Source organism: Prenolepis imparis, unplaced genomic scaffold, assembly GCF_030444845.1.
Source record: "Prenolepis imparis isolate NDT839.2.m4 unplaced genomic scaffold, iyPreImpa1.0 SCAF_10, whole genome shotgun sequence".
NCBI lineage: Eukaryota > Metazoa > Arthropoda > Insecta > Hymenoptera > Formicidae > Prenolepis > Prenolepis imparis.
Genome location: NW_028141168.1, coordinates 7,939,826 through 7,961,776, shown reverse-complemented (window position 1 = coordinate 7,961,776; position 21,951 = coordinate 7,939,826). Strand labels below are relative to the sequence as shown.

The 21,951-nt window shown below is 32.4% G+C and overlaps 5 protein-coding genes across 9 annotated transcripts; 2 read left to right on the top strand and 3 right to left on the bottom strand.

Moving 5' to 3' along the window:
* The first annotated feature begins 1,801 nt into the window (after positions 1 to 1,801).
* On the top strand, positions 1,802 to 5,335 carry Hsl (hormone-sensitive lipase). The gene is made up of 10 exons (XM_083048289.1): positions 1,802 to 2,163; positions 2,245 to 2,446; positions 2,530 to 2,743; positions 2,962 to 3,140; positions 3,407 to 3,689; positions 3,802 to 4,024; positions 4,204 to 4,382; positions 4,506 to 4,837; positions 4,981 to 5,106; positions 5,195 to 5,335. Exons 1-10 carry the CDS (start codon positions 1,802 to 1,804, stop codon positions 5,267 to 5,269), a joined length of 2,175 nt encoding a protein of 724 aa, XP_082904415.1. The 3' UTR covers positions 5,270 to 5,335.
* A 1,182-nt stretch (positions 5,336 to 6,517) lies between these two features.
* On the bottom strand, positions 6,518 to 7,965 carry San (Probable N-acetyltransferase san). The gene is made up of 4 exons (XM_083048294.1): positions 7,738 to 7,965; positions 7,344 to 7,500; positions 6,878 to 7,044; positions 6,518 to 6,807 (listed from the first exon to the last, which is right to left on the bottom strand). The coding sequence occupies exons 1-4, from the start codon at positions 7,743 to 7,745 to the stop codon at positions 6,636 to 6,638; spliced, it is 504 nt and encodes a 167-aa protein (XP_082904420.1). The 5' UTR covers positions 7,746 to 7,965; the 3' UTR covers positions 6,518 to 6,635.
* Positions 7,966 to 9,000: 1,035 nt separating this feature from the next.
* Positions 9,001 to 11,546, top strand: LOC145942340 (upstream stimulatory factor 1). 2 transcript variants are annotated; one of them, XM_083048971.1, is made up of 5 exons: positions 9,001 to 9,159; positions 9,373 to 9,440; positions 9,573 to 9,862; positions 9,950 to 10,117; positions 10,195 to 11,546. In XM_083048971.1, the coding sequence occupies exons 1-5, from the start codon at positions 9,119 to 9,121 to the stop codon at positions 10,417 to 10,419; spliced, it is 792 nt and encodes a 263-aa protein (XP_082905097.1). In that variant the 5' UTR covers positions 9,001 to 9,118; the 3' UTR covers positions 10,420 to 11,546. The 2 variants fall into 2 exon arrangements, with proteins under 2 accessions (XP_082905097.1, XP_082905098.1); XM_083048972.1 differs by having other exon boundaries at positions 9,015 to 9,304.
* Positions 11,547 to 11,790: 244 nt separating this feature from the next.
* Positions 11,791 to 16,853, bottom strand: LOC145942339 (V-type proton ATPase catalytic subunit A). 2 transcript variants are annotated; one of them, XM_083048969.1, is made up of 12 exons: positions 16,712 to 16,853; positions 15,768 to 15,867; positions 15,584 to 15,696; positions 15,040 to 15,405; positions 14,898 to 14,954; positions 14,727 to 14,821; positions 14,385 to 14,656; positions 14,081 to 14,264; positions 13,685 to 13,802; positions 13,315 to 13,595; positions 13,018 to 13,207; positions 11,791 to 12,909 (listed from the first exon to the last, which is right to left on the bottom strand). In XM_083048969.1, the coding sequence occupies exons 2-12, from the start codon at positions 15,847 to 15,849 to the stop codon at positions 12,817 to 12,819; spliced, it is 1,851 nt and encodes a 616-aa protein (XP_082905095.1). In that variant the 5' UTR covers positions 15,850 to 15,867; positions 16,712 to 16,853; the 3' UTR covers positions 11,791 to 12,816. The 2 variants fall into 2 exon arrangements, with proteins under 2 accessions (XP_082905095.1, XP_082905096.1); XM_083048970.1 differs by lacking the exon at positions 16,712 to 16,853 and adding an exon at positions 16,257 to 16,608.
* A 332-nt stretch (positions 16,854 to 17,185) lies between these two features.
* LOC145942338 (uncharacterized) lies at positions 17,186 to 21,666 on the bottom strand. Of its 3 annotated transcripts, none has more exons than XM_083048968.1 (4): positions 21,355 to 21,666; positions 20,653 to 20,737; positions 19,543 to 20,425; positions 17,186 to 19,090 (listed from the first exon to the last, which is right to left on the bottom strand). In XM_083048968.1, the coding sequence occupies exons 2-4, from the start codon at positions 20,683 to 20,685 to the stop codon at positions 17,883 to 17,885; spliced, it is 2,124 nt and encodes a 707-aa protein (XP_082905094.1). In that variant the 5' UTR covers positions 20,686 to 20,737; positions 21,355 to 21,666; the 3' UTR covers positions 17,186 to 17,882. The 3 variants fall into 3 exon arrangements, with proteins under 3 accessions (XP_082905094.1, XP_082905092.1, XP_082905093.1); XM_083048966.1 differs by having other exon boundaries at positions 21,373 to 21,666; XM_083048967.1 differs by lacking the exon at positions 21,355 to 21,666 and adding an exon at positions 20,965 to 21,299.
* Between the last annotated feature and the right edge of the window lie 285 nt (positions 21,667 to 21,951).

Sequence of the window (21,951 nt, the reverse complement as noted above, 5' to 3'; positions counted from 1 at the left end):
CGATGCACATCAGGAATGGTAAAAAATTGCATCTGCAAGACAGTATAATGAATCAACTTTATCGCCTACATATATATACGCATATGCGATAAAGCTGCATCATTTTATGATGCAAATGAATATACATATATACATGTATCATTTTCATTATCATCTGTTTTGATTAACTCAATAAGACGTGACAAAACGTTAACATATATATTTTTTGCCAACTCGTTTTTTCGGCTTTTTTTGTCACCGCTATCATATTATAATTATTATTGACGTGGTGTTATTTAACAACAAAACACTCATCGATTAACATATCGCTTCTTTGTGGATATTACTTTTTCCTTAATCCGGATAATAATTTATAATTTGGGGTAAGTTTTTCTCTTGACGATCTATCAATATATCATTGTCTAGTTTTCTCGCTTTATTTATCTAAATTTTTTCTATTTGTGTCTTAATAAAAGCTAGTCTAATTGAGAGAAATGCAACATGAAATTTCATAAGATTTTAATGAAATATTATGCAATACAGAGAGAAAAAACTTATTTAATTATTGATGCAATCCAATTTTTATCTCTGATGAGCCTTATATATATCTTATTAAAATAAGCTTTTATTATATTTACATTTCATTATCGTTACTTAAATAAAAAAATTCGGATCTTACTTAAGAAATCAGCAGATTTTTGTTTATAATCAACAGAATAATTAAGATTAAGTATTGAAAATAAAAAAAATTAGTATATAAATAAATTTGTTATAAATTCGCATTAATAAAAAATTAATTCCAAATTTATCATAAAATCTTTCCATACAGATATCTGTACGACTAAATTGATTGACATTTATTAAAATTGATTTATTATAAAATTTTACTTTATTAATATATATATAATTATCGCTATATAATACACTAATTTAATATCATTCTTATATATACATATATAAAAATATTTAATTGTATAGATCTATAATGATCATTTTATATCGCATTATCAATAAAATCTATTATTTTTATGTAAGAATTGAAACAAAGAATAAAAGCTTGTGCGAATATTTGCATGAATATCACGTCTTTATATATACAATACATCAATATCTTTATCGAGCTTCTCAATAAAGGATTCTATTACTCATGCGATTTTATCAAAACTTTTTGACACATGAAAGCGCGCAAGAGAGAAATAGAGAAAGACACTACTATTCTAGAAACTGGAACGCGCTCTCATTTCACATCGCGAAGCGCGACTGACAAGAGCGCGAGACGGAAAACGGCGTGATTGAGACCGCTCGTGAAGTGTCAAATGTCAAGCGAAGCTTTTTTTAACGCTACGAATAAGGCTGACTACGTCAGAATAATTGTGCAATTAATTAACGACGCATTGTCGTTCTTCACCAACTTACAATTTCCGTAAAATTTATTCTGCAAATCGGAAAGTGCAACGTGATACATGTATACATGTATCTCCGCCTTAGATTAACCTAATCCTGATCGAAATCACGTACTAAACAGTCATCATGTACATGTTGTTCTGTTGATATAATTTCACATTTGATATTAGATATTATATATGGATCTTGGTCTCTATTTGTGGTACAGCATGCTTGAATAAAGTTCAATCAGTCAGTCGACAGGCGATCAGTTACTTAGTTGTCCAGGATGCACATCAGTAAGACAGTTGTTTGTTCCGTCTGTCAAATTATATTCTAGAGTTAATTAATCACAGAGAAATCAGATACATAGAGAAAGAGAGGGAGAGAAAGAGTTTTACATCTGTCAGTGCTAAAACGTTGGCCGAGGCTCGCTCAGATGTCAATGTCCAACGATGACTTTGACAGACCGTTCGAGGAACTTGAACCCTTGCAATGGAACGGTTTGCGAAAATTATGCCGTGTCAGCGTGGAGTATTTCACGTCCCATCAGAACGAGAACAGCGTCAGGATCAAGGCCGCGTTGCTGGTGATCCTGGAGCAGTTGGACGAATTGCAGCCTCTGTACAACGAGATAGCCAGGTTTGCGTCGCACTTCGACTTCGACGAGGAGACACCGGGAAATGGATACAGGAGCTTCCTCTCGATGGTCGACAAATGTGTCGCGCATACCGAACAGATCTGCGGACAAATGTATCATCAAAAAGACTCCATGTTTTCCCGAAAGACTCATCATATGAAGTAATTAGTTGTATATCGCATACATCATATGTTTATTTCATGTATAAATAATGTTCTGAATTATGTATGTTTAATTCCCAGGGAAATAGAAGCATGTTCTCAGTTGATGGTATCCTTAAAGACATTTTTGCAGTATTTAAAAATATTGTACACATGGAGTACGGAAGTAATGAGCGATGGAAAACTGTCGCTATTCATAATGGACCATAGCACTCAAGAGTTTATTCATTGGACAGAAAATATTAATCAATACTGTTTCTACGGTAGATGCATAGGATTTCAGGTATTTGTGAACAATATTTGTGAAATATAATACTATAATATTTGTTGGATCAAGTTTATCTAAAGTGTTATTCTTTTTTTCAGTTTTGTAATAGTTTAAAAAAGGTATTAAAAACAATAGCATTTGCTATGGTATCTTATAGTGAGATGTATTATAATAATGATACGGTACTAGGACGATGTGCTAATTCCATTAAGTATTTTTTGGACCCTGAAGCAAGAGCACGTCGTATTGTTAACATATCTCAATATGCTGATATCTCTTTTGCCCAAGCATTTTGGTTCCTGAATGAACTTGGTAAGAAATAAGAAATTAAATTAAAGAGAAACATCAATTAAATCTAAAAATATTCATAATATTATTTATGGAAAAATATATGTATATAATATATGTAAAAATGTCCTGCAACTTGAAAAAGATTCATATCTGTTTACAACAAATGCTGTTTAGATATTCAAACTATTTTTTTAATTGCACTTATATTTAAATAATAAAATTATTTATCTGTATTTCAGAAATATTGTCCATAGTAACTCCCTCATTAGCTATCAATCAATTAATATCTATTCCACCCGAGGAATTAATCCTGCCTACTCTCGATGGTGGAACTGTTTCAATTCCGATACCAAATAGTCATATAGGAAAAAAACCGATTCACGTTAGATTACTGAGTTCCAAACGACGTCTAGGAATGGTAAAGAAAATATTAATTTGATACAAGAAATTAAATACATACAAAATATTATACATTTAATTAATTATAATATCCTCTAATATATATTTTATGTATTATAATATATAGTTTATATATTATCATATATATTTTATATATTATATAATATATATTTTATATATTTTATATATTTTAGTGGGGATGTAAATCATAGAATTTATATATAGAATAGAGATTTAAAATTATTTAAGTAGAGCGAGTAATAATATTTTTTGAACTCCATCAAGGTCGGATCTGGGGGTATTGGAGGAGAATTGCATGGTCCATGCGACAAATTGATTATTCATACTCATGGTGGCGGATTCGTGGCACAGACGTCGCGATCGCACGAAATGTATCTACATAATTGGACTACAACGTTAGGTGTACCGATCTTAAGCATAGATTACAGTTTAGCTCCGGAAGCTCCCTATCCACGCGCGCTCGAAGAAGTGCTGTATGCTTACGCATGGGCGTTAAAGCATGCAAGTACATTACTCGGGAGTACAGCTGAAAAGGTGATATTTGTCGGTAAGATAAAAGTAAATCTATCTTTGATATGCCTATAATGTGCATAATAGCTGGTCTGCTTATGCGATATTACAGTGAAAATTTGGAAAATTTATAATTAATGTTTTGACAGGTGACTCAGCGGGAGGTAACTTAAATTTGGGAGCCACTTTAAAATGCCTACAGTTAAATATAAAAAGACCAGATGGTATTTTTATGGCTTACGCACCAATATTAATCGATTTCGTCCCGTCGCCGTCTCGTTTGCTCTGCCTTACGGATTCATTATTACCATATGGATTTATGGTACGATGCTTGAAAGCTTATGTAGGATCTGATAACAAGAAACCTACAAAGTAAGATTTTAGTTCAAATTATTATAGCTTTTATTCTAATCAACGTATATTTTTATATGATAAAAGATATGTTTTATAGAAAGAAATATCAAACGTATACTTTGTCACGTACACATCTTATTATAGATGCGATGATTATACAATACAATGCAAATACAAATACAATTTATTCTCCACAGAGAAAGTGAGAATGAAGAATGCAGTAAATCAGATACAGAGTCTTTTGCGGAAGTGAGCGAAAGTGACCTTATAGCATTAGCCCTGAGTCCAAATGGAGATGACGCGAATGGCGCGCAAAAATTAGTATCCCTACCGTCCGATTCAACGTTAAATTCTGTCAGCTTAACCGAAGTCGATGGTATATACAATTTCAGCCAATACATAACTCTATAATAATAATATTAGATCTTATTTGTTAAAAATATGTATATTTACTTCTCTTTTTGAGCATGCATTTTAAAAGAATCTTTTCATGTAATAGGTATTGAAGGTCCGAAAGCACAAATGGGGTCTCGAGAATATATCAGCAGATTTTTAAATATGTACCGAAAATCTGGCACCGCTTCGATGTCGTCACCTGCGGAAAATGGAAATGTCAGCAGAGATGGTAATGTTTCAGGACAAAGTGACAAATCGTGGTCTCTGTTCGGATGGCCCCTCGGAAGAAACAATAAGGATGTCAGGCAACTTGATACGAAGAATGCTAAACCTTTTTGGGAGGAATTTATATTTACGGTACCGAAGGACCTGTTCATGAGTCCTTATTTCGCATCAGACGATATGTTAGCCCATATACCGCCTATGAAAATATTGGTACGTGTTTGAACTTTTGTTAGTTTTTGATAACGTAAAATCCAATGTTTAAATATTTATATATAAAATATATTTTATATATATTTTATATATAAAAAGATTGAATATTTTGGGATATATTATACATAATAGTTTGCTTTTAGACGGTAGAGTTTGATCCTTGTCTCGATGATTCCGTCATGTTTGCGAGGAAGCTTCGCTCGCTTGGCAACAAAGTTACGCTGGATATATTACCAGATTTGCCACATGGATTTTTCAATTTCCTACATGTAAAACTTTTCTCTTATTTATATTTTATATGAATGAATTTATCGCTGTATATCGCTATATCGTTGTCATTCATTTTGATGTTTGTAGGTTTCAAGAGAAGCGATGGAGGGTGTAGAACTTTCTGTCAAAAGAATAAAAGAGTTGCTGGAATTACAATCATAATATGAAAAATTATCACTGTTAAGATATATATGTTGATATCTAGAGTAAATGGAAAATATACTTCAATATCGCAGCAACCTGTATTTATACAACAAATGTAATTGTGTCTAGATGCAATCAAATATCCATGATATCATTTTTAATGGCTTAACTATATCTATAATGTATCACGATTCAGATATATATTGGATAATGCTTTGCACTAGCAATTTTCTATATATATATATATATTAGCTATTAATATATATATTCTATATATATATTAGCTATTATAATTATTATTATTATTATATGTTGTCACATTGTGAAAAAAAGCAGCATTATTTAAAACTTAGAATATGTATATAATGTGTTGCATCTAATGTTTGATTAGATCTTAAAGAAGAGGCAAAAGAAAACGTCCTATATGTATAAGACAGTTTTACAGATATTTAATATATATACATTTTAATTTTTTTATATGATAAAGCCGTATAGTTTTAGAAGTACATTTTTATGAAATTTGTTATATTATAATACAAATTACATAGTAACATATTAATCTACATATGTTACATATAATTTGTAATGTTACATTAAATTGTAAATTATGTAAAATTTTCTTTGCGTGTTTTTTACATGTGCATTTTAAATACTGATTTTACATGGTAAAATTCTGTAAATTAAATGTAAAAGAGGCAATATTTATTTTTTTGTACAAATATTTGAAATATGCATAATTATTTTAATGCCATCATTTTCTAAGAAAAGAATAATTTAAAAAAATATTATGTACAAATTTTTAAATATATTTGAATAGAAAAGGATTGATGGACAATAAAGACATACATAAAAATTGCAATTTGGACTTTTTTTTAGATTATAGGCTTTCTCCTAACACAAGAAAAAAATAATAAAGTTGAAGTTTTTAGAATTGTAATAGAATGCTTGACAAATTCTATATAATTTGTGTCATTTCTTACCAAAGTGTTTTCCTGATACTTTGTCGATTTTAAATTCTTGAAATCATAATTAAAAGTATGGAAATTCTTGGATTTATAATTAAAATTTCACACAATCAGTGCTTTCTATTCAATTATACTCCCTTTTGCAAATCTATCAATTTAAAATTGTATAACATCAAGAAAATATATTCAGATAAAAAATAGTATTAATTAAAAAATTACAAGAAAAACAATTTACTAATTTATTAATTAACTTTACGATGCGTGAATATTTAGATTTAGGTACATTTAAACTTGGAGTAACTTTGTGTTAAAGACTTTACTTCAATTCATAATACAGATATAAAATGACTTTATTGACAGAACACGGAAACGTATGTAAATTTTAAATTAGAAGATAAATTAATGAAAAATGCTACTTATTAGTTGACCGTTTGATGATTTGTTTGATTAGCTCGGGGACGCAATGTCTTTTGCAACACATGCGCGTCTGCTGGTTCTATTCTCTTGTAATAATGCTCTTTAGTTTCGACAACCTCAAATCCAAATTTTTTATAAAAGTCAATCGCGCCTTCATTGCTTATCTGAACATGTCTGCGAATATTACGAGTAAGATAAGAACATATTTTTTTCAAATTGTACATTAATTGAAAATCATACTTACAGGAAGATAGAATCAAAATTGCCATCCTTGTTAACATAGTTTAAAACATGCTGAACCATAACAGTACCAATTCCTAATCTTCTGTAAGGGTAGAGACAACCCAATGTCATTATATATAACCGCCTAGAATTTTCTGAAGTATCTACACGGCAGCAAACTGCTCCGACCTGAAAATCAGAGGTGAATTAAAACAAGTTCATATTGTTTAAATTTTTTAAAAAAATTTAATATTAGATTATTTGAGATTCTCTCAAACTTTTTTCATTGCAAAGAAAGATAATTTCTTCTTATATCAAAGATATGCTTTAAACAATCCGTTACTATAATAAGAGGATATCTTTTTCTGATTTTAGTCATATAAATTTTTATCGAATCATATAGATGTCATGTTATTCACACAGATCATAATATTCATGAAGCGTAATTTGAAGAGATTGCTATATTAGACAAAAATCATTTCAAATACCACTATGTCATTGTAATACGCTAGTTTGGCAAGTTCTCCCGCTTCCAGTACATCCTTATAAAACTTTTCGTTATACGAGACCGGGAACACGACTTGATTGAGCAATTTCAGCTGCTTTATGTTGTGCGGTGTCACGTCGCCTAATTCTATTTTCGACCTGTAATATTAATTAAATACTGCCATCAGAGACATCAAAGGCGGGGAATAATATATTGCGTAGTTCGAACAATTATCGTAACAAAAATTGTCGCGATTGCCAATGTTTATTTATAACGAATGTATTTTCGTCCGCAAACATATTTGAGCGTTGAATAAATTAACAAATACGTATACACGTGCATATAAAAAAATTTGCGCCAACGGACATAACCTTCAAAAGTTTGTCTTGCTTTACCTGGTCATTTTAACGGATGCCGGGTGAAATTCCACGATCTCGGCAAAAGTCAATTAATAATGCCTCTTTATATTTCTATTGTTCCTCTTTTCACAGAGAGGAATAAGGAGAGTCCTCCGATATCTCTCAACAATTTACACCCACGACGTTTCCTCGCGAAATTCCGACCAACGAAAACATAACAAGATACACATATGAATGGATTTTCAATGAATACGCGCTCAAAAAAACGATGACAAGAGAACAATCTTATATATTAGAACAAGCGTCCGAGAACAATATAAATTTAAAGAATAAATACGCTTTTCTTTTATTTAAGCCGATAATTTGAATATACAAAATAAATATATAATAATAGATAATAGATAAAAAATAGATAATAGACAGATTTTAAAACATTAAGAAAGGAAATTTCAAATTATATAGATAAATAATATATATATATATGTATATATATATATATAATTACAAAAAATATAGATAAAAATATAAATAAATAGACAGATTTTAGAATATTTAAGAAGGGGGGAAGTTTCAAATTATATGTATATATATATACATTTATGCCTCGTAAAATGCTCGTAAATACGCCTGAAATCTCCGAATGCATACTTCTTTATAGAGTATGTTCTCCGTGTCGCCAGGCGAATAAGTTAATAGCAAAACATATGTTGCAAAGAAGTATGTATTAGGAGACCATATTGTGCGAAGAGGTTTTGAAAAACCCAAGATTTTTATTGCATTTACCGACTGTAGAGTACTAGATTTTTCGTCGTACTCTATAGTCGGTAAATGCAATAAAATAATGAATTTTTTAAAACAAAATGATTAATGAGTTATTAATTTTTATAATTAATGCGTATAATATATATCGCATTGCATGCGCATTGCTATAAATAATCTAGTCTAATAAATATTAATATAATAATATCTAATCTCTTCTAATAATATTAATATAAAATTTAATATAATAATATTAATATTCCATATAATTATATATATAATTCTATATATAATTTTTAATAAATATATAAAATATTCTATATATAAAATATTCTATTAGCTCTTTTTTTTGCATCTTTGACTGCAAATTTCATAAAATTGATGGTCAAAATACTTGTTGGGGTGAAAAAAATAATTACGGAAAATAATCATCTTTTTTTGCGTTTCATTATCACACAAACTTTTGTAATTAACCTACAATTATAGCGTTCGACGTGCGATCGACGTCATATCCAATTGGCGCGAAGACGGTGACGTCAGATGGCGCTCGTGAGTCGCGTCGCCATCTTCCGCACCACATGACCTCGTTGCGGTGTCCCGTGACCAGCTCACGTGAATTTTGACAAATTCAAACGTTTTTTTTTTCTGGCGACGAGGGATGGACATCTTGGAACAGCAGCTCGAGCAGCAGGATGTCAGGTAGCGTTTACGTTAAATATCGACCACCTGATAACGCGAACACCTATCCCTTCCGTCTCGCCCGAGGTCTCCTCAAGGTCATCGTCACTACGTGCACAGTACGCACTTTACTTACGCCGTAGGACCGACACACACAGTCGTCGAAGTAATACGCATAGCGCGTGTAACTCGGTCGAGATAAGACGATATTGAAGATGCTATTTGACTTTTCAGCGTCGCCAAGGACGACAGTGGTGGCACCGGGATCGTTATCGAGGAAGCAGAGATTGTGGATTGCGAAGGTAAGATCAAGCTCTGGCTAGAGAAAAAGAAAATCTTAAGCACATATAAATATGTCGATTCAGCATAATTTATTATTTTGCACTATCATTAAGGATTTCATCATAGCTATATATATTATATTCTTCTGATAGGAGAGCCTATTGGAGAGGATGAAATGCGTTATCAAGAAACCTTAGCGTACCGAGTTGTCCAGGTGAATGGCACAACTGCCATACAGTCGACCAACGAGATAGAGCTGCCTGTATCGCAACCAGGAAATAATACTGTACAGGTTCTAACGTCACCTTTAAATGGTCAATTTTATGTCATTGGGAATGCCAATGATGTCTTCACTACGGCACAAGCGTCAAGATCCTTGGTGCCGAGAGCAACCACGCTGCAGATAGAAACCCCGAGGAATTGCACTAGTGGCTTGAAGAAGGTTTCTTTTAATGCAATATACATTGTTGTTTTATTCATTTTAAGAATATATAATAAAAATTAATTACTTTTTCTTCTCATTTCTTAGAGAGATGACAGGCGGAGAGCGACACATAATGAAGTCGAACGTCGACGTAGAGATAAGATAAACAATTGGATTATAAAGTTGAGTAAGATCATCCCTGAGTGCAACGCAAGTGCTAATACTGCTGGAAGCGGGAGCAGTGGAGAGGGAAAAACTAATTATGAAACTCAGGTAAACAATCGAGTGAAATTCTTATTGTATAATTTCATTGCATAATTATTAATTATTTGTCATTATTTGTTTAACAGAGCAAAGGAGGTATTCTGGCAAAGGCTTGTGAGTACATAGCGGAATTGCGTGTGACTAATCAAAATCTGGGCCAGTGTCTTCGAGATAATGAGAAATTACGACAAGAGATCACAGCATTGAAACAGTTAGTCACCCAATTAAAACGCGAAAATAATCAACTCAGAACGCAAATATCGTCCTCCTCATCGGCCACTAGTGTTGATGTTATACATTTGAGCCCTTAAGCTTCCCCCCTCTTTTGTAAGTTGGTTTTTTTTTCTGTAAATACTTCTCTAGGATCTATGAATTTTATCATGTACACAGAAGATATAATTTTATATTATCTTCACTGCACTGAACTTAATAAGATACTTTGATTTTATTGTCTAAAATCAAATCTGGAGCTTCTAGTAATATAGTCATAACTGCATATTTATGATTTCATCTCAACATTGTCTCAATCCATAAGGATTAATCTAATATTCATTAAAAGTAGCATCAATTTCCACTCTGTAACTAAAACAAAATTTGCAATTCATAGAATAGTTTGTTTTTTAAATAGAGAGATTTCATTGTTTTACTTTATTCTAAAGTAGATTTGTAGACAGGACAAAGTTCCTATTTCTGAAAAATTTTAACCTAAATTAATTAATTTTTAAAAATAATTTTAGTCTAAATTAATTTTTTTAAACAAAAATTAGGTTTGAGTTAGATTAAATAGAATTTTTTCGTGGTACAGAGTCCTTTTTATGCTGCAAGATAAAATATAGATAAAGTTGTATGTAATACTTTTTATATTATTACATGAAGATGGAAAATCAATCTATTCATATCAAATAACATATTTATAAAAAAAATGTTATAATATATGTATATTACATTCTATATATTAGAAAAAAAATTTCCGAATCATGTTAGACGATAGAAATCACAAGATTGTTACAGTCATGTAGTTATGACTATTATCTGGAAGATTGTCTATGAATAAGATATAGAAATGTGTAGACTTATCATGTCAATATAACTGGCATATGTTGGAATATCGTGGCTGTGAATATCAAAAAGTTGGTACACACATTTTTTCTTTTTTTTTTCCCCCTCATAAAAATGATTCGAAACTATAGTGCAGAAGTGCAGAATTATTTTACACGACATTTTTGTTTCACATATGTATAAAAGATCTATGGATATGAACGATACGAACTGTGCAGTGTTCGTTACATATTTTTTATTTTTAATACTGTTTCCATATAATTATAGGATTAGAATATTTTATATTTTATAGGATAAATCACACAGAAGATTTGAGAATTGTAAAATATAGATCAATTATACACATACTAGTGTGTATATGTGTACATATGCATAACATCGCATATGGCAATAACAATATTTTTTTCAGCAAAGTAATTTTACGGAAAAAGGTGCATCTGAATTAATTTACTAAGCGTTAGATATATCGGAATGTAATATATCGTTGATGTACATACCGCGAGGTTTTATTGTTATATAATTAAGAATTATTATTATTAAAACATGAAGTCTATTGAGAAAGCACAGTCTGTGAACTTATTTAACAATATTATCCCTAATATGTTCACGATTCACTCGTATAATTCTTGCACAATTCTTTTATTGTATTTTTTTACATATTATACAATGGAAATGATATCGAAGTCAATAGAACACATTCTTATTTTTCTCGTATTTATCTTCACTGTTGGGAATTTTACAGCTTGATCATTTTTATCTAATCTATCGTGTGTGTTCTTTTCTAACTTTCAAATCATACAATCATATTTGTAACATTTCATCATTAAAGTATAATAATGCTTAATTATGTGTAACAGTTGCGATTATTACTTGTATCGCACTTTTCTTAAATAGTTACAATACTTAATATACATTACAATGTATATATATGTTACAATACTTATATATAATATACTCCACGATATTCTCTTGCAAGGTAAAAGCTACCTGTCGTCCATGTGCCATGTGATCGATAATTAAGAGGCGAGTATCTTTTCGATAATTCTAATCTGCGCGCGTTAGAATGAAAAGGGGAGGGGGAAGCCGTTTTATGTACTTTCATTTATATTACACATACACAGAAAACATGGTAATATTGACTTCTTGGTTATTTGTGTGCACCTTTAACAAAGCGGAAAAAATAAAAGTATATATGTATATATATATCTCTGCAAAGGATAAAATTACTTTCTCCGACAATATTCGATTATTAATTACAAGTAATTACTCTCGCGGATTTCGAGTCAAATTAACTGTCGAGCACGCGGAGCATATTTTTAAATATACGTCTCAAATTGCATTTAAGAATGTCCCACTTTATTGTCTCAATCGTCACGTCATACATGACATGGCATTGTTTCGAATTATATCTTGCTGCAAGATGATATCGGAGGTTTCAACTTTAACTTCTCTATTTACAATTCATTTGCTTTCAAGGAAAATGGTAAATAATATATTATATAATTGATAACGCTGCTGCTTGTAGCTTATTTTCGGCAAGTTGTCTGCAATTCACGAGTTAGACCGGGACATCCTTAAATGTTAGGGCCAAGATAAAGAACAATCAATATCTTAAAATTGCTTTTAACAAGTTACAAGTAACAAGAAATTTAGTCTTCTAAATTCCTGAATGCCTGTTGTATGTCTTCATGTAATTGATCAAAGTCCGACCTGATCTTTGCTTCGCCATCTTTAACAGGATCCTAAAAATTTAAAGCAAGTTTTTTTTATAAAAAGAAAAAAATATTAAAGTTACATAAAGTTGAGAAATCAGTCAAATTTATATTAACACGGTGTTAAAATTTATTCACCTTGAACTTCATAGAGCTCAACTGATAAAGAATATTGCCCATACTGTCCCTAATGACGTTCCATGTGATTTTATTATCCGACTGGGCTGTTGATTCGACCGCGTGTCTCGCCATATCGTAGAAAGCAATCATATTTCGCAACATTGCCACGGTTTTGTAGAATGGACAAAAACGATCGTACGGCGAATAGCTATGGAAAAAATTTAAAAAAAATTAAACAATTTTTTCGTACTTAATTTTTTGTACATAACATGTTTGATTTAACATTAAAAAAAATATCGTAAGAGATGATCGTACCTGTTTTGTTGCAAGAAATCGTCCTTAAGCAATTTTGCCACTTCGAGCGTGATTTTATCAGTTTCGGCGAGTGAAGCCTTGCCTACCAGCTGAACGATTTCCGACAGGTCCTCTTCCTCTTGCAAGATCTCCTTCACTTTCGTTCTCAGCGGGACGAATTCCGGGAAGTTCTTGTCATAGAAATCGTCCAATGCTCGCAAGTACTTGCTGTATGATATGAGCCAGTTGATAGATGGGAAGTGTTTACGTTGCGCAAGTTTCTTATCCAATCCCCAGAACACCTGGAAATTAAATAATTTGTTGAAAAAATCAATATATCTTTTTTTTTATATATGTATTACTTATGTAATCACACAGATATTGTTTGTACCTGCACAATACCGAGGGTCGCGCTAGTCACAGGGTCGGAGAAATCACCACCTGGTGGTGATACAGCACCAACGATACTAACGGATCCTTCACGATCTGGATTTCCCAAACATTTGACTCTATATAAAATAAAATCCAATATTTTAGTTGCGCATTAGAGTTGCATTTGCTTATTTGTTTATTAATCGCAAAATTTATCTATTTTTTTATATAAATCTCTTATGAGATTGCAAGTTAATTATATGATATTATATATAATATAATGTAATATATATAATATATATTATATAAATTATATATATAATTTAATTATATAATATTGTATTCTCACTGATATCCTAATCTCTAGGGGGGAAATATTAGACTAATATTTATTACATAATACATGATAATATACCTTCCGGCACGTTCGTAAAAGCTGGCTAGACGAGCACCGAGATAAGCAGGGTAACCGGAATCGGCAGGCATTTCAGCCAAACGACCTGAGATTTCTCGGAGAGCTTCTGCCCAACGAGATGTCGAGTCCGCCATCATCGACACGTTGTAACCCATGTCTCGGAAGTATTCAGATAAAGTAATACCTGTGTATAACGAGTAATGGATGAATTAAGTATATCTCGTCGTTTTATATTAATGACATCGTTATTTTATAATTAGTGATGTATGATGTATGAATTTTCCCCAATCAAGGTCTCGCATACCTGTGTAAATGGATGCTTCACGCGCGGCTACCGGCATGTTGGATGTATTGGCGACTAAAGCGGTACGTTTCATGATAGACTCGGTGACACCATCAATCTCCACGGTCAACTCGGGAAAGTCGCGTAGTACCTCAGACATTTCGTTACCACGTTCTCCGCAACCGACGTAAATAATCACGTCAGAGTTGGAGTACTTGGACAAGGCTTGCGAGATGACAGTTTTACCGCAACCGAAAGCACCAGGAATAGCCGTGGTTCCACCTTGGACGCATCTGAAACACGCGCGTTCTAAATATTTCTACGATACGTTCCACAACATGCTTCGGAGACAAACATTCTTACGGGAAGAGAGAGTCCAAAACTCGTTGGCCAGTGAGTAGAGGATGATTAGCTGGCAGTTTTTCAGTAACTGGACGAGGTTGACGGACTGGCCACACCTGCATGCACGTAACGATAAATTCACAACATGCACATTCAAAATCTCTCACATGTACGTTCGCTTGCATTTCGTACCTGAAGCATAGTATATTTCTTCCTCTCGCCGTCGAATTCGGTCTCCAGTACGATGTCCTAAAGATGTATACAATACTTGAGCAAATTTCTATGTCACGAAGCATAAAGAGATTAAGAAATCATGTAGGAAATACAATCTTACATCAACGGTGTAGTTGCCAGGAGGCGCGATGTACGTGACGGTGCCTTTGCATTTAGGTGGCAGGATCATCCAATGCTTTACCAAGGTGTTCTCGTGAACGACGCCATACATGTCGCCACCTGTGATGTGGCTGCCGTTCTTTATATTGTGCGGATTGAATTCCCAGGCAATTGTACGCGAGAGTGCCGGTACATTGACGCCCTTCGGGATGTAGATCGAGCTCGTGAGTTCGTTGATGTCTTTCAACGGACGTTGGATACCGTCGAAGATGCTACCGAGGATACCGGGGCCCAATTCGACCGACAGTGGCTTTCCGGTGCGAAGGACAGGATCACCGACTGTCACGCCGCTTGTCTCTTCATACACCTAGAAATATATTACAGTTATATTAGAGTTATTCAAATTATCTTGACATCCCGAGATGCAAATGAAATACATATTTAGATCCCAGATAACAACAGTAATTATTATGTCATTATTTTGCTGTCAAAATGACAATTTAACGTCAAAATGACTACTTTTCTATCTGGATGCTTATGTATACCTGAATCGTAGCCATATCACCCTCCAATCTGATAATTTCTCCTACTAATTCGTAATAACCAACCCGCACCAGCTCGTACATAGCTGATCCAGCCATTTTTTCAGCGGTAACGACTGTAACAAATAAATATGTGTGTTGTACGCAAGAAAATTTTAAAATTTAAGAATTCAAGATGAGAACTAACCAGGTCCAGATACTGCATAGACATATCCAAACCTGCCCTCCCGCTCCTCGTGTGCAATCTTAGCCAAACTTTGATTCGTCATTTTGAATACTTAATTTATCTGAAAAAGAAAAATATTATTTAGCAATTTGTGTGTACTTGATAGTGCTTTATTTTGCAAATGAGAAAATTGGAAAATTGTCAAGTCCTCAGAATAAACATGCAGACGATTATAATTATATGCTTCTTTTTGTATTTTTCTTTTTACGTCTTTGTGCTCTTTAAAATAAGATGTTTATGGATTTTTAGGCAGAAAAAGGAAAAAATTAATGAAACATTCGATGCAGAAAAAAGAAAATTAACAAACTATCTCAACAAACCTCGTATTTCCGCGCAGAAATAGAGAGAGAAGGAGAGGAAAGGGGGAGAAAGAGCGAGAGTCTATATTCTCTCGTTACATCGATTAAATTAAATGACATATAAAAAAATGCAAACGTAAAAGGAACGGACCTATTTTCGGACTATTATTCGCGACGAGCGAGCCTTCGGGTCGCTTCGCGGAAGCCAAGATCCTCGGGAAAAATACAGCTGTCACACGCTGACTGCGATTCACGTGAGCAGGTCGTTCAAAAAAATAGGCGTAGCCCCGCGAAGCCGTCTGCTAGGCGAGGGAACGATATTTTTTTTCTCTCGCAGACGCGGTCGAGAATATCGACGTAGAATCACCCGGTGAATCGAGGGAGACGCGTCGTCGCCGAGGAATTCTACGTAAATTCGCGGATTCGCGCTCGATCGGGGAAAAAGGAGACGATGGCGCACGCAAAGCGGCACACTGGATCGATATTATCGCTTGTATTATATATTATCGTTCGCTCGCGCGAACTTTTTCCGCGAAACGTTCGCCCTCCACTCGGATGACCGAGAGGACCAGCTTGGACGCGATCGAACGAATAATGAATACTCACCGAGGAGATGCGAACGTTCTCAAGCGCAGTTCAGTCAGCGAACGTGAATACGTGCCTCTCTCTCTCTCGCCGAGTCCAGTCTGGCTGCTATCACAAGACAGGTCAGCTGACTGGATCGCGTGCCGATCCTCAATTAGGGAGCATGCGCGCGTTAAGATAAGTCCGCATGAAAGTCACAGTGACGAATTGTCCTCGAGATATTCAAATTTACATGTTTCTGTAAAGATTCCCGATGAAACTGATAGATTATATGAAATTATATATATAATTCTTTTATTTATAATTAATTATATATATAATTATTTTATTTATAACCAATTATATAAAATTATGTATGACTGAAATTCGTTTATTTTATTTTTTTTTAAATTCTAATACAATAGAATGTTTTATAATATAATTAAAATAAACAAATCTAAGATTTTATTCGAATTTTATTATAATAAGTCTAAGAGTTCATATTATTATACAATATAATCTTACATTATTTGTTCGTGTTGTTCTTTAGATAATTACAAAATAGAATAACAGTGTTTTAATAATTTTCTTCTAAACAATATTATTCTTAATGAAAAATATGACAATGATATAGTTATAGATAACATTTATTATTTTCGACGATAATTATATATTATAAATCTATAGATAGAATACATTCAAATACAAGGCACAGTGGCTGAACACATGTCTTTCAAGAATCAAAGATGCAGACAAGTTCAAAGACCCTTTTTCTCTCAACAAAAGTTTTTATATATTATAAATACATATCTCTTTCTTCTTATAAATATTTCTGTTTTTTATTATTATTATTATTAAGCAAAATTAAATTTATAACAAATAAAAATATTTTTAAAAAATATATATATATATGCATGCATTTAGATAAGAATATATATATTTACAATTTATAAATTTTGTTTTAATTAATATAATTCCCATTCATATTTAACACCTATTAATATAAATTTATAAACAGGTGAAATTAACATTATAATTTGAGCATCTATGTGTATCAGCATATATCTGTACTTCAAAAGTTCCTTTAAGGCATTGGTTTATTCTAAAACTGAAAATTGATGCAATATATTTCTACAAAACTCACTTATTTCTACAAGTTATTGTGCGTATCACTTCTAATTTTTGTTTCCCATATTAGAATTAGTTACTTGATTTAGTTATATGAATTAGCTTTTAAATATTGTGCAAAGGCATAACTAAGATTGTTAAGCATCATATCGATTGCTTCGGAAACAGCGATAATAATCTTTTGTAAAATGTTGGAGCCTGAATTGCTTTGCATGCGATGACATGAGTTTATGCCCCATTGCATTAAGTTTGCTTTACAATACTGCCAGACAAAGCCAAAAGCTAGGAGTAAAAAATCTTCTTTATCTTTAGAACGTCTCATTAATTTTTCAACAATATTAAACAAATTTTTCAGGCAATTTTCATCGATTTTCATAGAACTCATATCTTTAATAAGTGGTTCAAAGTCAGGAATCAGTGGCAGATTCTTGCTTCTGGGACAAGCGTCGCTCAAATAGAATTTCGTTAATAAATCTTGCAATATTTTTGTTAATTGATCAGCGATAGAATTATCAACATTCTGAGAGACAGATGGATTGTTTACATAGTTTTCATTAAATATACCTGACTTCATGAGACGAACAACATATTCAATAGGATCTAATAATATAATACCATTGACTTTTAATTTACCATGTTCGAGCGACCATACAATATTACGTGAATTCTTCTCTAATGTTTGACCATGAGAAACAGATTGATTAGCAGATAATATCTGTTCACGATTTATTATATACTGTATCACTTCCGCGTTCTCAGATATTTTACTTATATTATTCTCGGCAGCCTTTCGCGCGACGCGATTAAACTTTTTACGCAGATTTTTTTTACGCAGAGTATCTTTGTAATCATTGATGACTTTACCTTGAGTGCTTTCGATAATATCATTGGCGAATTGAATCTTTACCACGCTGCCGGCGAAAAACATAACATGCATAGCCAAATATAATGCGTCTGTGCGACTAACAGTCTTCTCTGTCCTATATTTATCTATTAAAGAGTAACCCTGATATACGATACCAACGCCATTGAAGACTAAAGAGCCACCTTGCACGGTATTAAACGCTGCTTTTGCAAGGGTGGGTATTGTTTTGCCGTTTGCAGCAGCTTTGGTTAGAACTGCTGATCCTCCAAGTGCTCCTAAACCAAACGTTGTACCAGCTAAGCCAAGCCAATGAGGTAGAGCCTCTTTATCCATAAGATGTATAGACTGTTCATGATTTCTACGATCTATCAATTGCTGAGAAGATCGGCCGACTGTCCAAATACTAGTTACACCACTAGCAACAAGACCTATAATACATATTACAGAGCAAATGTTAAATATGAAATACAAAATGTCTTATAAATTCAACTGCAATTTTATATATATATATATATATATATATACCAGGCGTCCCATTTTAAAGGACCCATTCAAATATCTCATTGTCAGAAACACTGCGTTAAATCGAAAAATGTTTCCTACAAAAGTTGTAGTTCGAGGGAGACATAACATAGTAATATTCATTTGACCTTGGGCGGCATCTCCAAGGTCAAGTGAAGGTGAGAATAAATTTTCCTACAACTTTTGTAGGAAACATTTTTTGATTTAACGCAGTGTTTCTGAGATATTTGAGTGGGTCCTTTAAAATGGGACACCCGGTATATATAAAATAATAGATTATAAAATTTTACATAAACGATGCTTAAGATTAAGATGACAAATTGATATTACATCAATTATATCTTATGTGACAATTTACCTGTTATAACAGCAGCTGGTGCGAGAGGTGTGAACAATGCTGCAACACCTAAGCCAGCTGTGCCAAATCCAGCAATATTAGAAACAATATCTATTCCATTCCAGAATTTTGTTCTCCACTGGCATGCGGGAGACTCTGTGACTTCGAGCCAAACTGTTGAATAGTCTTCCGTTACTGGATAGAGTAAGTCTGCTTGATAAAAGCCACCCTTGGGAAGAACCATAGTGCATTTTGGTAAATTATTTTTTTCCACGTAATCTTCCCAATTCTTATACACTCTGCCACAAGTATCAATGTACCATATTTCATAATCTGCTTGTTCTTTGGCTGTTGTATTTTCTTTTTGTTTTACACTCTTTACAGTGTCGGATTTTTTTTCAATATTTTTCCTAATTTTAAAAATGGGGATAACTGCAAATTCTTTTTCTTCTTCTTGTTTTACTAACTCGTATCTAACTTCTGTTTCTTTCTCTGCTTCCTTTTTTACTTTCTCTTTTTTCGGCTTTACATTCATCTTAGGGCGGAATATTATATTGTAAATTATACCAAAGTAAATTGGTTGAGTATTATTAGCTTCTATTGTATATTCACATATCTTATTATATATTATATCTATGACATTTTTAGCTTTTCCATCATAATCTATTGAATCAGTTATATCTGCATCTGTGTCATTTGAATTTTCTGATTTCCAGTAGCAACTATCGCTGTTTGTTGTACTTGCATTTTTATCATTCATTGGTAATCCAAAAATTGCATAGCCAATATTCTGTTGTAGATATTTACGTTCATCAAATTTATCATCAAATTTATATTCTGTGCAGTCAGGAAGACTTTCATAGAAGCATTGTTGCTGTTCAATGGCAAGATTCTTCATTTCTTCCTGAGAAATAAATACAAAAGAGATATATAAAAATATAAAAAAGACTTCTGTTAAATAAATTTAAAAAATCAAAGCACTAATTTTAGCGTTAATTTCAAATTTTAAACTCTTTGGAAAAATATATACAAGTAAATTACAATGATTACAATTAAGTAATGATAAAACAATGATTTTAAATTAAAAAGCATTTCAGTATAAAGTTATATGCTTTAAAATCAAGAACTTACCCAAACTACATCTGTTTCGTTACTTGTAGCCATTATATTTGCACAAAATCCTTTAGAAAGTACAGAGAATCCAGAGATCTCTTTTCTGCAAATAAAGTTACATTAATGATTAATCTGCATTGATAATCTGTATGTGATTTTACTTGATCACACATAATAATAAATTATTAATTTAATATCAAATTAGAAATTGCAGGATTATTATTCATTGACAGATTACCATTTAAAAGTCGCTCTGTTTAAGTTTTCGATAACTGTATATATTTTAAATTGTCAAAATATATATCATGTATCGACATTTGCACATTTTACCTTATTTAAAGAGATGACATCATCTTTACATCGATATCTTAACCTCGCAAAATAATATTTTTTTCTCGTCTTATACTAACGTTTCTTTTTTACGCGAAATGTTTAAATAATATTATTTAAATAATATTGAGTTGCAATAATAGTTCAATTATTTCAATTCGCTATTAATTCTGATCATCACATTCACTATCAGTATCCTATTTTTCGTCATGTCAACGATACAATATCGATCGTAATTAAAAACAAGACTCAATTTAGTGAAATAACTACCAGAAAAAACACTTATCAGATAATGGTTTATTATCTTTTATTACTTTTCAAGAGAAAAGTTTTAGCACAAAATTATTTCTTGAATAATACGGAATAACGAGAAAGAATCGAACACTTAACTATAGAAATCAATCGTACCTGGTGAACGCCCAATCAACAATGAACGTCTCCGAAACTGAGACTTACAAAAAAATCAGCGAAAAATCAGCGAAAAAGTAAAAATAAAATACACACGAGAAAGAATGGTGAATACCCGCATTTCACATAAACATAAAAGTTTATCGTTCTTTAGGGTGCATTTTCACTTGACGCTGTGACGCTGGATTTCAGCGTCAAGCATCAATAAAAACAAATTGACGCTAGCGTCTGTTGACACTGGCGTGAAAACAACTTTAAAGGCTCATTCAGACAGGACGCGTCAAGCGTCAAGCAGCGAGTAGCAACCATTCAACAACCAATAAGCGAGGTAATATTAGCAATGGCGTAAAAAATATTGCCTCGCTTATTGGTTGCTGCTCGCTGCTTGACGCGTCCTGTCTGAATGAGCCTTCATTCGACGTATTTGCGGGCGTATTGAGAATGAGACTGCGCATTCTCAATCCGACTTATATTTAAATCAACGAAATATTTAAACGCGATGAAACATCGGACGAAATATATTTGCGACTCTAATTACGATTAAAGAAATATTTATTCTCCTCAAAGATCGCTATGAAA